Source organism: Rhododendron vialii, chromosome 5a (assembly GCF_030253575.1).
Source record: "Rhododendron vialii isolate Sample 1 chromosome 5a, ASM3025357v1".
In the NCBI taxonomy this organism is placed as follows: Eukaryota; Viridiplantae; Streptophyta; class Magnoliopsida; order Ericales; family Ericaceae; genus Rhododendron; species Rhododendron vialii.
Window position 1 is genome coordinate 1,647,969 of NC_080561.1, and position 15,841 is coordinate 1,663,809.

A 15,841-nucleotide genomic window follows, 5' to 3' on the forward strand; every position below is an offset into this window, starting at 1 on the left:
TTTTTTAGGTGATATCTGTAGAATGGGATTGTCGATCAAAAAAGAATCTATATGAATGCTTTTGATTTTTTATGATTAATGAAAGTTTTCTTCGCCGATCATAAATAATTTGTAAAATAGGATTGCGGTGTTGCGAAGGGAGAAAAAACAAGGAGGTGGCAATCGGGGTGAAGATTAGCAAGGAATGAAAGGGCATGAGAGATGCAAGACATGGAGCAATACCAACGGTTATATAGGCAAAGGGGGGATCAAAATAAATAGTATCAAGCTGTAAAAGTCAGGATTAGCCTTGTTTTGCGCTTCTAAATGCTGACTTTTACATCTTTTTGTTTTTTTCAATCGTTAAAAAGAAGCTGTCAAAGTAAGGATTTAGAAGCGCAAAACAAGGTTACCCCACTAAAAATACACTATTTTTCTCATCATTTTCACCTTTTTGGCAAACCATTGACCCTTTTTGTAAAGATTGAGACTCGTGGAACATTAGACGGGAAAAGGTGTTCGAAATTAAAAAAAAAAAAGCTGTAAGAGCATCTCCGGTCTTTACCATTTCCCTTCCTCAAAGTTGGGTCAAATTTTGAGGAAAAACTCAATTTGGGTAGAAGCATCGCCAATGGTAAAACCCTATTTTGACCAAAATTTATCATTTTTTAAATACCCAGTGGCATTCATGTAAATAAGACAAGAGAGAATCCTCGGCTCAGCAGCTCCAACGCAGCTTCGGCGATGCTCCGAACGTCTCACGTGCAGGTTGGAAGAGATGAGGTGGAAGTCATTGGGGCCATTTTTCAATGAGTCGCAGCAGAGGGAGATGATGTCAGCGCCGTTGAGCTTGAGATCGTCGTGGAGCGAATTGAAAGAGCTCGGGGAGGACTAGGTTTGGAGACATGAACATACAATGAGGTGTGGGTATGAATCTGTATCTACAATGAGAGAGAGAGAGAGAGAGAGAGAGAGAGAGAGAGAGAGAGAGAGGCAGAAAAATGGGTATGAGTCTGGTTTGTCTCAAATTTGGGAAAGAAAATGGGTAAAACCCAAAAATGGGGGAGAGTTTGGGTCATGATTGGAAATGAGTTTTTGATGATTCTACCCAAATTTTGGATTTGGATCTTAAAATGGGTCAAGGCTGGAGATACTCTAAGTTAGCCTTTTATAAGGTCTCTTAAATAACAACAATATACTACCATCAGGACAGTTTGTGAGACTGACATTGTAAAATTCTTCCTCCCCACGAATCGTTCTAACTTTCCATGATTCATCAAGTTCTATCACGAGTGAGCGATTTTAGTGTTGATGGTGTCAAAAAGTTTTACATTGGTGTAGCCTTGTAGGTTAACGCTTTCGAAGAAGTCAGTGTCTTCGGACACCGACACAATTGCTTGAGAGTTTTACATGTCCTTTCCAGATTTCAAAAACAAAGTAAATTTGATTAATTGTTAGTTAAATTCTATCCGCGTAAATCTGAAAGCAATTAATTAATGATAGATTTCATAAAACAATACTGGCCGCATGCACCCACAACATAATTAACTTTAGGATCATTCCAAATGAATTGAATTAACTTGACAAATGTAGTGACAAAACTTAAATATCGTTAATGAAGGTGACTAATAACATTAATAATTGAAGAAATTCAAATGAATCAAAATACTTGTTGAGAATCGCTTTCGTACTTTGATATCGTGGATCCCCAAACCGCTCTTCTTTAAATTCTATCATATCTTACGGGTCTCAACGGTGCCTGGGGTGTGCATGCACCACACTGTCCAGATTGGTGTTGTTCTCTAAAAACCTATCAAATCACACCCTATCAAAGCAGGAATGACCAAAATCCCTTAGGGATTCATCAATGGAAGGCCTGCTTAATTCTACTTCAGGCACCACCATATCTTCTAGCCAAGACCTACTAGTATAACTTAATTATCAGTGGAAGCGTGGATGCTGGTTTTTACCTCTCTTTTTTTGCTTTATAACTACTTTGTAGGAGTACCTTTTCTTTGGTTTGCCAGGATGATTGCTTATCCACCTTTCGTTTAGTTTCCTGTTTTAATTAATATGTTGCAGGGGCCGTGAGCGGTATATGATTGTCGATGGTTAGGGTGTCAACCTCATTGGGATGCTAACTTGTCGTTGTGATGCCGTATACTCATGCCCAATTATTGTTGTAACTAGCTCGTATCGGTGTAGTTTCTCTTTGGTTCGATTAATAATATGGTCGCTGTTTTAGAATTTGGAAGGTTTTGAAATTTCGACAATGCGCCCGGGGCGCAATGAAATGCGCCTGGGGCGCATAGAATTGCTCCTGGGGTGCACAAAGCTCTACAAATTCCTCAAACTTTGCGGGTTTGTCCCGAATACTCTCGAATTCCGTTTTTTGCAAGGCTAGAACCATTAAAAACCTTATTAAGTCTAATTTCCAACCTAAGTAGTTTGAATTTATAATTTTTTTTATAAAAATAGTATGACCAATTTATCCTTAATGATTCAAAACCTAAATCATTTCGGTAAAACGCTTGCATCTTCCTAATTTAAAACGGATAAAGACCTATTAAATATCGATAAAGAGAAGTTTAAATTTACTAAAAGATGGTGGAATCCAACCATCAAAATAATAATGTTTAGTTCATGAAAATTGGGTAGTAAGTGGACCACTATATCTTAGGCGAATGTTGATGATCGATTAAGCAGTTTTGAATGCTTCGATGAAGTGCGAAACGCCTTATGAACTCTCTGGAACTCCTAAGAAATGAACTAATACCTTAAAACAAGGAATGTGAGTACTGAATGGAATATAGAATGAGTGGAAGAGCACGGAAACGTGTTTTAGCCGAAGTGGCTCCAATGGTTTTTGTATTGGCCTAGTTTCGACCAACTGTTTGTAACACAAAATCTATTATTTTTGTGGTTCAATTCCTTCATCTTTTAGTACTTTGAATATCCTCTATATCGATATAAAATAGGTTTCAATCCGGTTTAAAGTTAAGGTGATTCAAGGATTTATCAAAAATATTTTTTTTTTCGCCTTCTTGACAGTAAATTTGTCATATCTCTTGAATTACAAAAATTTTGGGAGGCAAACTAATTTAATTAGAAAGTAGGTTAGACGAGCTTTTTAACATTTCAAACCACGTGCGAATTGAATCGGAGTTCGGGAGTGTCCGTGCCAAGACCGCAAAGTTTTGATTGGTTTTGAAATTTTGATGATGCGCCCGGGGAGCCATGAAATGCGCCTGGGGCTTATAGAATTTCTCCTGGGGGGCACAAAGCTCCACAATTTCCTCAAACTTTTCGTGCTTGTCCCGGACACACCCGAACTCCGTTTTTTACAAGGTTAGAGCCTTAAAAAACTTTATTTAGTTTATTTTTCAACCCAAGTAGTTTGAATCTATAAATTTTTTATATATAAAATGGTATGACCAATTTACCCTCAGTGAGTCCAAAACTACATCATTTCGGTAAAATGCTTGCATCTTCCTCATTTTAAATCGAATAAAGACCTATTAAATATCGATAAAAAGAACTATCAATTTAATAATGTTTAGCTCTTGAAAATCAGGTAGTAAGTGGACCACTACATCATAGGCGAATGTTGATGATCGATTAAGCAGTTTTGTATGCTTCGATGAAGTGCGGAAAGCCGTATGATCTCTCTCGAACTCCTAAAAAATGAACTAATACCTTAAAACAAGGAATGCGAGTACCAAAACATAGAATGAGTGGAAGGGTATGGAAACGTCTTTGGGACGAAGTGGCTCTGACGATATTTGAATTGGCCTACTTTCGGCCAACTATTCGTAACCTAAAATCTATTATTTTTATGGTTCAAATACATCATCTTTTAGTACTTTGAATATCCTCTGTATCGATACAAAATAGGTTTCAATCCGGTTTAAAGTTAGGGTGATTAAAGGATTTTTCAAAAATATTTTTTTTTTCGCCTTCTTGATAGTAAAATCATCATATCTCTTGATTTACGAATATTTTGGGAGTCAAAGTAATTTAATTAGAAAGTAGACTAGAAGAGCTTTTTAATATTTCAAACCACGTCCGAATCAGAGTTCGGGAGTGTCCGTGATAAAAAAGCAAAGTTTGTTTGGTTTTTGGGTCTAGGGTTTAGATGCGCCAGGGGAGGAATGAAGTGCGTCTGGGTCACATAGAATTGCTCCTGGGGCAGGCGAAGCTCAACAAATTCCTCAAACTTTGCGGGTTTGTCCCGGATACTCTTGAACTCCATTTTTTGCAAGGTTAGAACAGTTAAAAACCTCATTGAGTCTACTTTCCAACCCAGGTAGTTTGAATCTATAAATTTTTTTTACATAAAAAGGTATGAACAATTTACCCTCAATGAGTCAAAACTAAATTATTTTGGTAGAACGCTTGCATCTTCCTCTTCTTAAATCGAATAAAGACCTATTGACTATCGATAAAGAGAACTTTAAATTCACTAAAAGATGGTGCAATCCAACCATTGAAATAATAGTGTTTCATGAAAATTGGGTAGTAAGTGGACCACTACATCTTAGGCGAATGTTGATGATCCATTAAGTAGTTTTGTATGCTTTGATTAAGTGCGGAAAGCCTCATGAACTCTCTAGAACTCCTAAGTAATGAACTAATACCTTAAAACAAGGAATGCAAGTACCGAAAGGAAAATAGAATGAGTGGAAGGGCACGGAAACGTGTTTTAGCCGAAGTGGCTCCGACAATATTTGAATTAGCCTACTTTCGACCAACTATTCGTAACCCAAAACCCATAATTTTTAAGGTTCAATTCCATCATCTTTTAGTATTTTGAATGTCCTCTGTATCGATATAAAATGGGTTTCAATCCGGTTAAATGTTAGGGTGATTCAAGGATTTTTCCGAAATATTTTGTTTTTCGCCTTCTTGATTGTAAAATCGTCATATCTCTTGATTTAAAAATATATTTTGAGACAAACTAATTTAGTTAGAGAGTAGGTGAGAAGAGCTTTTTCACATTTCAAACCACGTGCGAATCGGACTTCGGGAGTGTCTGTGGCAAGACGGCCAAGTTTGGACGGTTTTGAAATTTTTATGATGCACCCAGGGAGCAATGAAATGCGCCTGTGGCGCATAGAATTGCTCCTGGGGTGCACAAAGCTCCACAATTTCCTAAACCTTTGCGGGTTGTTCCGGACACTCCCGAACTCCGTTTTTTGCAAGGCTAGAACCGTTAAAAACCTTACTGAGTCTACTTTCCGAACCAAGTAGTTTGAATCTATAATTTTTTTATTATATAAAATGGTATTACTAATTTACCCTCAATGAGTCAAAAACTAAATCACATTGGTAAAACGCTTGCATCTTCCATATTTTAAGTCGAATAAAGACCTATTAAATATCAATAGAGAGAACTTTCAATATACTAAAAGATGGTGGAATCCAACCATCAAAATAATAATGTTTAGTTCATGAAAATCGGTTAAGTAAGTGGACTACTACATCTTAGGCGAATGTTGATGATCGATTAAGTAGTTTTGTATGTTTCGATGAAGTGCAGAAAGCCTTATGAACTCTCTAGAACTCCTAAGAAATGAATTAGTACCTTAACACAAGGAATGGGAGTACCAAATGGAACATTGAATGAGTGAAGGGCACGAAAATGTGTTTTAGCCGAAGTGGCTCCGACGATATATGAATTGGCCTACTTTCGACCAACTATTCGTAACCCAAAATCTATTATTTTTATGGTTCAATAACATCATCTTTGAGTACTTTGAATATTCTCTGTATCGATATAAAATAGGTTTCAATCCGGTTTGAAGTTACGGTGATTCAAGGACTTCTCCAAAATATGTTTATTTTTGCCTTCTTAACAGTAAATTCGTCATATCTCTTGATTTACAAATATTTTGGGAGTCAAACTAATTTAATTAGAAAGTAGGTTAGACGAGCCCTTTAACATTTGAAACCATGTGCGAATCCGAGTTCGGGAGTCTCCGTGCCTAGTCTGCAAAGTTTGGTAGGTTTTAAAATTTTGATTATGCGCCCGGGGAACAAAGAAATGCGCCTGGGGCGCAAAGAAATGCTCCAGGGTGCCCAAAGCTCCACAATTTCTTCAAACTTTGCGGGTTTGTATCGGACACTCCCGAACTCCGTTTTTTGCAAGGTTAGAACTGTTAAAAACCTTATTGAGTCTACTTTCCAATCAAAGTAGTTTGAATCTAAAAAAAAAATTTCTACAAAATGGTATGACCAATTTACCCTTAATGAGTCAAAAACTAAATCATTTTCGTAAAACGCATGTATCTTCCTGTTTTTAAATCGAAGAAAGACCTGTTAAATATCGATAAGAGAACTTTCAATTTACTAAAAATGGTGGAATCCAACTATCCAAATAATAATGTTTAGTTCATGAAAATCGGGCAGTAAGTGGACCACTAAATCTTAGGCGAATGTTGATGATCGATTTAGTAGTTTTGTATGCTTCAATGAAATGCGGAAAGCCTTAAGAACTCTCTAGAAGTCCTAAGAAATGAACTAATACCTTAGAAAAGGGAATGCAAGTACTGAATGGAACATAGAACGAGTGGGAGGGTACAGAAAGGTGTTTTAGCCGAAATGGCTCCGACGATATTTGAATCAGCCTACTTTCGACCAACTATTCGTGACCCAAAACGTATTATTTTTATGGTTCAATTACATCATCTTTTAGCATTTTGAATGCCCTTTGTATCGATATAAAATAGGTTTCAATCCAGTAACAAGTTAGGGTGATTCAATGATTTTTTCGGAATATTTTGTTTTTTGCCTTCTTCATTGTAAAATCGTTATATCTCTTGATTTTCAAATATTTTGGGTGTCAAACTAATTTAGTTAGAGAGTAGGTTAGACGAGCTCTTTAACATTTCAAACCATGTGCGAATCGGAGGTCGGGAGTGTCCGTGCTAAGACTGCAAAGTTTGGACTGTTTTAAAATTTTTATGATGCGCCCTAGGAGGTCGGGAGTGTCCTGGGCGCCCAATGCTCCACCATTTCTTCAAACTTTGGGGGTTTGTATCGGACACTCCCGAACTCCGTTTCTTGCAATGTTAGAACCGTTAAAAACATTATTGAGTCTACTTTCCGACCCAAGTAGTTTGAATCTATTAAATACTATATATAAAACGGTATGACCAATTTACCCTCAATGATTCAAAAACTAAATCATTTCGGTAAAAAGCTTGCATCTTCCTCATTTTAAATCGAATAAAGACTTATTAAATATTGATAAATTGAACTTTCAATTTACAGAAAGATAGTGGAATCCAACCATCAAAATAATAATGTTTAGTTCATGAAAATCGGGAAAGTAAGTGGACCACTACAGATTATGCGAATGTTGATGATCGATTAAGTAGTTTTGTATGCTTCGATCAAGTGCGGAAAGCCATATGAACTCTCTAGAACTCCTAAGAAATGAATTAATACCTTAATACAAGGAATGGGAGTACTGAATGGAACATATAATGAGTGGAAGGGCACGGAAATATTTTTAAGCCGAATTGGCTCCGACGATATTTGAATTGGCCTACTTTCGACCAACTATTCGTAACCCAAAATCTGTTATTTTTATGGTTCAATTCCATCATCTTTGAGTACTTTGAATATCCTCTATATCGATATAAAATAGGTTTTAATCTAGTTTAAAGTTAGGGTGATTCAAGGATTTTTGCAAAATATTTTATTTTTCGCCTTCTTGACAGTAAATTCGCCATATCTCTTGATTTACAAATATTTGTGGAGACAAACTATTTGAATTAGAAAGTAGGTTAGACGAGCTCTTTAGCAATTTTAAACCACGTGCGAATCGGAGTTTGGGGGTGTCCGTACAATGACCGCAAAGTTTGGTTGGTTTTAAAATTTTGATTATGCGCTAAAGTTTTGATTATGCGCTCGGGGAGCAAAGAAATGCGCCTGGGGCGCATAGAAATGCTCCTGGGCGCCCAAAGCTCCACAATTTCTTCAAACTTTGCGGCTTTGTATCGGACACTCCCGAACTTTGTTTCTTGCGAGGTTAGAACTGTTAAATACCTTATTGAGTCTACTTTCCAATCCAAGTAGTTTTAATTTATAAAAAAAACTTATACAAAATGGTATGACCAATTTACCCTTAATGAGTCAAAAACTAAATCATTTTCGTAAAACGCATGCATCTTCCTATTTTTAAATCGAATAATGCCCTGTTAAATATCGATAAGAGAACTTTGAATTTACTAAAAGATGGTAGAATCCAACTATCCAAATAGTAATGTTTAGTTCATGAAAATCGGGTAGAAAGTGGACCACAAAATCTTAGGCGAATGTTGATGATCGATTTAGTAGTTTTGTATGCTTCAATGAAATGCGGAAAGCCTTATGAACTCTCTAGAACTCCTAAGAAATGAAATAATACCTTAAAAAAGGGAATGCAAGTACCGAATGGAACATAGAATGAGTGGGAGGGCACGGAAACGTGTTTTAGCCGAAGTGGCTCCGACGATATTTGAATCGGCCTACTTTCGACCAACTATTTGTAACCCAAAACCTATAAGTTTTATGGTTCAATTCCATCAACTTTTAGTATTTTGAATGCCCTCTGTATCGATATAAAATTAGTTTCAATCTAGTAACAAGTTAAGGTGATTCAATGATTTTTCCGGAATATTTTGTTTTTCGCCTTCTTGATTGTAAAATCGTTATATCTCTTGGGTGACAAATATTTTAGAAGACAAACTAATTTAGTTAGAGAGTAGGTGAGAAGAGCTTTTTAACATTTCAAATCACGTACGAATCGGAGTTCGGGAGTGTCCATGCCAAGACGGCAAAGTTTGGACGGTTTTGAAAATTTTATGATGCGCCTGGGGAACAATGAAATGCGCCAAGTTCCTGGGGTGCACAATGCTCCACAATTTCCTAAACCTTTGCGGGTTGTTCTGGACACTTCCGAACTCCGTTTTTTGCAAGGCTAGAACCGTTAAAAACCTTATTGAGTCTACTTTCGACCCAAGTTGTTTGAATCTATAAAATAATTTATATAAAACGGTATGACCGATTTACCCTCAATGATTCAAAAACTAAATCATTTCGGTAAAAAGCTTGCATCTCCCTCATTTTAAATCGAATAAAGACCTATTAAATATTGATAAAGAGAACTTTCAATTTACTAAAAGATATTGGAATACTACCATCAAAATAATAATGTTTAGTTCATGAAAATTGGGTAAGTAAGTGGACAACTGCATATTATTAGAATGTTGATGATGGATTAAGTAGTTTAGTATGCTTCGATGAAGTGCGGAGAGCCTTATGAACTCTCTAGAACTCCTAAGAAATGAGTTAATACCTTAATACAAGGAATGGGAGTACTGAAGGGAACATAGAAGGAGTGGAAGGGCACGGAAATATGTTTTAGCCGAAGTGGCTCCGACGATATTTGAATTGGCCTACTTTCGACTAACTATTTGTAACCCAAAATCTGTTATTTTTTTGGTTCAATTCCATCATCTTTTAGTACTTTGAATATCCTCTGTATCGATATAAAATAGGTTTCAATCCGGTTTAAAGTTAGGGTGATTCAAGGATTTTTCCAAAATATTTTATTTTTCGCCTTCTTGACAGTAAATTCGTCATATCTCTTGATTTACAAATATTTTGGGAGACAAACTAATTTAATTAGAAAGTAGGTTAGATGAGCTCTTTAACATTTCAAACCACATGCGAATCGGAGTTCGGGAGTGTCTGTACAAAGACCGCAAAGTTTGGTCGGTTTTAAAATTTTGATTATGCGCCCGAGGAGCGAAGAAATGCGCCTGGGGCGCATAGAAATGCTCCTGGGCGCCCAAAGCCCCACAATTTCTTCAAACTTTGCGGATTTGTATCGGACACTCCCGAACTCCGTTTCTTGCAAGGTTAGAACCGTTAAAAACCTTGTTGAGTCTACTTACCAATCCAAGTAGTTTTAATCTAAATTTTTTTTTTTATACAAAATGGTTTGACCAATTTACCCTCAATGAGTCAAAAAAATCATTTTCGTAAAACGCAAGCATCTTCCTTTTTTAAATCGAATAATGACCTGTTAAATATCGATAAGAGAACTTTGAATTTACTAAAAGATGGTGGAATCCAACTATCCAAATAATAAAGTTTAGTTCATGAAAATCGGGTAGTAAGTGGACCACTAAATCTTAGGCGAATATTGATGATCGATTTAGTAGTTTTGTATGCTTCAATGAAATGCGGAAAGCCTTATGAACTCTCTAGAACTCCTAAGAAATGAACTAATACCTTAAAAAAGGGAATACAAGTACCGAATGGAACATAGAATGAGTGGGAGGCCACGGAAACGTGTTTTAGCCGAAGTGGCTCCGACGATATTTGAATCGGCCTACTTTTGACCAACTATTTGTAAACCAAAACCTATTAGTTTTATGGTTCAATTCCATCATCTTTTAGTATTTTGAATGCCCTCTGTATCGATACAAAATAGGTTTCAATCCGGTAAAGAGTTAGGGTGATTCAATGATTTTTCCGGAATATTTTGTTTTTCGCCTTCTTGTTTGTAAAATCGTTATATCTCTTGATTTACAAATATTTTGGGAGTCAAACTAATTTAGTTAGAGAGTAGGTGAGAAGAGCTTTTTAAAATTTCAAACCACGTACGAATCGGAGTTCGGGAGTGTCCATGCCAAGTAGGAAAAGATTTGGACGGTTTCGAAATTTTTATAATGCGCCCGGGGAGCAATGAAATGCGCCTGTGGCGCAAAGAATAGTATCTGGGGCGCACAAAGCTCCACAATTTTCTAAGCCTTTGCAGGTTGTTCTGGACACTCCCGAACTTCGTTTTTTGCGAGGCTAGAACCGTTAAAAACCTTATTGAGTCTACTTTCTGACCCAAGTTCTTTGAATCTATAAAATACCTTATATAAAACGGTATGAAAAATTTACCCTCAATGATTCAAAAACTAAATCATTTCGGTAAAAAGCTTGCATCTTCCTATTTTAAATCGACTAGAGAGTGTGATGGAATCAAACTCTGTAAATTCAGCATGTAGGGCAAAGGGGTCCCCATGGACACCACAGGAAAACAAGTGGTTCGAGCAGGCTTTGGCTAGGTTTGACAAGCTAGGACACTCCAGACCGGTGGCTGAATGTAGCAAGGGCTGTGGGTGGAGGCAAATCTGCAGAGGAAGTCAAGGGACACTATGATATACTTCTTGAGGATCTCCGGCGGATCGAGTCAGGTCGGGTCCAGATTCCCAATTACAGGTGATTCAGTGATGCAAGCAATGGCAATACCGATGAGGATCATAGGTAAACACATTTACCCGGCTTTGCTCGTTTAGTATTTTTACCATAATTTTCAATTTCTTCAAAGTAGGAGGTGATCCAGCCGCACCTTCTAGTACGCAGAGCACCGCCCTGTCAAGGCAGAAGCTGCGCAGTACTTCAAATATTTTTTGGATTTTGATTTCTGCGCTCCTCTTTTTACTGATGGTGTTCCACTTTGTTCATGAAATTACTAGTTATTAGTAACTTCACGTGAAAAGTGGAGCGCCATCAGTAAAAAATGGAGCGCGAAAATCAATTTTCTATTTTTTTTCCCCAAAATTTGTACAAATTCCGTTTAGTTTCATTTTTGAGGGGGGAAAAATCAGCTTGGTTTATGTTTCGGAGGAGAAGATAAACCTTAACTACGTAAATCTACAAATTTTTCTTGCTTTTGGGATTGAATGTCTTGGAGACCTGCACGAAACGGACTATCTAAGGAACCTGAGCTTCATTTATAGGGTTTAAACATCTCTTCCCCTAATGTCAATCGATGACGCCTTCAAAGTTCAAATTGCGAGATTGGAATGAAAGTCGGGCGGTTATTGGCATGCACGCGGTCTTACTATTTGTATTATTCGCTCCGGGTCACTTTCTTTCTTTTCACTCATTTCTCTATCATCGTAAGCCTCTACATGCAATCGAGCTGCATTTGCATAGAGTTTTTTATTTTTTTTCCCAGTAAACGAGCCGCATTTGCATAGAGATAGAGTGTTCGAGACTTGTCCCACATTGATAATCGAAGCTAGCTAGCTTGAATACATGGACTATAACCTAAACGAGAAAAAGGTGCAAACATGCAATAATGGTGGAAATTGAAAATCAAGGATTTTTTTGACATCAGATGTAGCTCTGCTGGAAGGATTTAGGAGTAGGATCGAGTATGACGGAATCCAATGCTTACGAGATAGACAATGAGACAAAGCTAAGAGCCAAGAGAGCATGATCGATGCCATTAGAGAGAATTTGAAAATCTTGCGGTGCAACCCGCACCACAGAGGTTGTAGGGCGGCTGATCCGGTCATCTATTTTTATGCTAGCGACTTTATCTGAGCTCCTATTGATTCGAGCCGTCCATTGCCAAAATGGAAAGCCGGATTGACCACCCTATAGACCTGTAGGGCAGCCCACCCTACAAATATTATGGGCTTTTTGCGCTAATAAAACTATTGAAACTACGACTAGCAAGGATAATTTTAGGCCCAGGTGTAGCCCTTTTTTTATTATCCATAAAATGAATGAGATACACTAGAGTTTGAAGCCCGGCTATCACCTTCGATATACAAACCACTCCATTTGCATGACTTACATTTCCTGCTAATATTGTAGCAAGGCAAGGGCGGAATCACATTGTGACAAGTTATCCCGTCAACTTGCAAAAATTTTCTCAAATACGTGTGTAATATTTTACTTACGGTACTTCTATAATCAACCCATTGGGTTGACATTAATACCTATTATTTTATAATACAAATCCACATGTCACAAAAGAAAGAAAGTTGGACAGCAACTAAAAGCACATTTTGTTCCCTGAATGTCAGATGTACTTTTTATTTTACCTAAATGCCAACTTTGCCCTTATTTGTTCACCTTTACTTTTTGTTGTTGCAAGTCCACGGCAAACTTCTTCTTTTTTTAATATTCACGGCTACTTTTTGCCTCTTTTTTTTTTTTAAACACTCAAGTGTCCATATTATCTTACGCGTACTTCAACTAATTATGGAGGCCTAATTCCTCCGCCCTATATGAACTAACCACAAAAAAATTAATAGCACTTGTGAGGTTTCAACTAATCATGTAGTGGTTTTTCGGACCTCCGCTACCGCTACACTTGTGATACCTGTGCTATCCCAAATCCACACCCGTATTTGATGGTTCCTACTACGTACCATTTTACATCCTCTTTTTTTGCCCGCTAGCTATGGCCACCACATGTGCTTTGGCGCCAAAAACAAATACAACAAACTCACAACTGCTACACTTGATTCCTGCAACTTAATGGAAAGAATAACTCAGTAAAAGACCTAGGAAAACAGAAGATCAAAAAAAAATGCTTAAGAGCATAAGCACATGGATAAGATCACACGTACTAACGCTTTACCACCACATGCTTTTTCATTGGCTAAGAAAAAGAGACAGCCGGCTTCTCTTTGCCAACTTATTCAACGCCTATCATTCGATCCGGCCACTACTACGATGGCTATATAAAACTATGGTTGGGCATAAATATACATGTGTACAAGTCCTACATGAAAAATAGAAAATACAACTTCATTGACAAAAGATAAACGATTCTACATGGAGTTTACTTCCATAACTTTATTAGTAAATGGATACACCTTGTAACTATAAATAAGTTTGCAGTGAAAATATTTTCGTTATTTGCGGACTTCTGTTGTCAGCCGTTGGATCATGATTTAAATGATCCGGATCTACGAATGGTTTATTACCGGTCACAATTAATTTTTTCCCGTAAAAGTTTCATTAGAATTTGGACCATTGAAATCACGATCCAACGGCTACCAACGACGTTTGCATTTAACGAAAATAAGGACGCCTTTATTAGAAGAGCCCAATCATAGAAACTTCAAATTCTAGAGCAGAAATAGAAGCTAAACTGGTTGGTAATGGTATAGGAGGAGTTGATTCGGATCCTTTCTTCTATCATGTTTGTTCCCGTGGTTGAAACCAAGGATGTCGTATCTTCCTATTTGAAATCATTTTAGTTCCAGATAAACTAAGATCGGTAGATCGGATTTAACCTGCGGGATATAATCGGTTTGTTCACATGAAAGTTCTATTCACATTCGCCACAGTAGTCAATTAGGATAACCTGGGCATACTGAGGATGAAAAATAACGCAAGTCCTAAGAATCCTTCCGAAATTGCCAATGGCTCTTCATTCTACAAACACTAACACTAGTTATAATTTTATTTCTCAAAAGCGCTTGGAGAAAGTATGTAGGAAAGATGCACCACCCCATAACAAAGTCAATTGAGGAAAATAGTAGAGGAAGATCAATTATTAATATCGAAAGATTTGATGTGGTATGAATATTGAATTCTCTAACTTTTCCCCACACCATTAGAAACTTATCTTGTCTCAATGATTTAAGGTGTCAATATACTTTTTGAATTAGAAACTATGACCTAGACCATTTAGCCCATTGAGGGTTTAGAAGATTTCTACTTCTAGGAGAAAATGTATATAGTTACCATCAGAAAAGAAGGCAAATGCAAAACTCAAATTGCTATTACTAATTTTAATTTCTAAGCATATCTTCAACACTGTGCTTTCTTAATAACAATATGAAAAAAAACCCATGGAATTATGGGTTTGGGAAGAGTGGATTCCTAAAGTCCAATAAAAAGATGAAACCCTTATGTAACTGGACTACGTTTGACCGCGGTGAAGCAAACAAAGAGGAAATGACAACAATAAGCATAGTTGTGAGTGTCATGTTACCATAAAACTCTTCTGGTGATGAATTCTCCCAACATCCTGATACCCTTTTCTCTATAAATACTAACACCTAAGAGAACCTTTATAAAGTTGTAGACCAACTTAGATGGGTAATTACACAAGAACATAACAGGAAAAAAGCCCCACAATCTGAGGAAAAAGATACTGAAATTGATGCATACCTGTTTCCCGAAAAGCAAATTCAAGCACAACATAATAGCTATAGACTGAAGAAATGAAAATCACTTAGAAATCTACAAGGGAGTGGAACTTATTAACTATAACTTATGGAATTTTTTATTATTTTTTGGCAATGCACTTCCCTTCAATCTAGATCTATATTTTACTTTCTGATAGTGTTCTAGATTATTCATGGGAGACCAATCAATATAACAACTTAATTTTCCACATGAGAGGTCATCCAACACAACGCAACCTTAATCGCCCCTTTGGATGGTGAGAAAGGATGAGATAATAAAGGATAAGGGCCAATCAAAAAAAAAAATCCTTTAAGTACTTTCCTCTCTATTTCTCACAAAAATGTTCAATCCAAATGAGTGATTTCACAAGAAACCATAACCTTTTCTTTATTTTCTAATTAAGACCCGCCATCCAAAGGGGCTGTTAAAGTTTCTAAGCTACAAAATAAGTTATTCATTTGTATAACAGGAAAAATGTTTTGTTGATAACCACACAAGGCAATGAACAAAACACATTAAAAAGCATGAAACGCTTTAGGAGAATAATGAAAATGATTAATCGGCAAAGCATAATTGTTCAAAGATAAAAACATTCAAAAGTAGCTGTGGTGAATTGGAATAGTGAGGAGAACAATGATTCACCGAAGGCAGATTCAATTAACTCTTTGATGCCTGGGTGTGTGAGGGTGAGTTCTGTTCTGTTATAGTCATTGGGACATTGTGTCAAACACATAGTAGGCATTTTGGTTCAAGTTTGCATGAGGGATATGTTGCCCTCATCAGAAAATAGTCGCAGAACATAAAAAATAAAGTACTAATGGTGAAGTCGAAGGAAAACTCACCGTCTACCTTTGCCGAGAGAGAGAGAGAGAAC

The 15,841-nt window shown here is 36.9% G+C and overlaps 1 protein-coding gene across 1 annotated transcript; it reads left to right on the top strand.

Annotated features, from left to right (window-relative positions):
* The first annotated feature begins 10,998 nt into the window (after positions 1 to 10,998).
* Positions 10,999 to 11,376, top strand: LOC131325393 (protein RADIALIS-like 6). Its single transcript, XM_058357642.1, is given in 2 exon segments — positions 10,999 to 11,100; positions 11,102 to 11,376. Coding segments are annotated over 2 exon segments (249 nt in total). The 3' UTR covers positions 11,249 to 11,376.
* Positions 11,377 to 15,841: the final 4,465 nt, after the last annotated feature.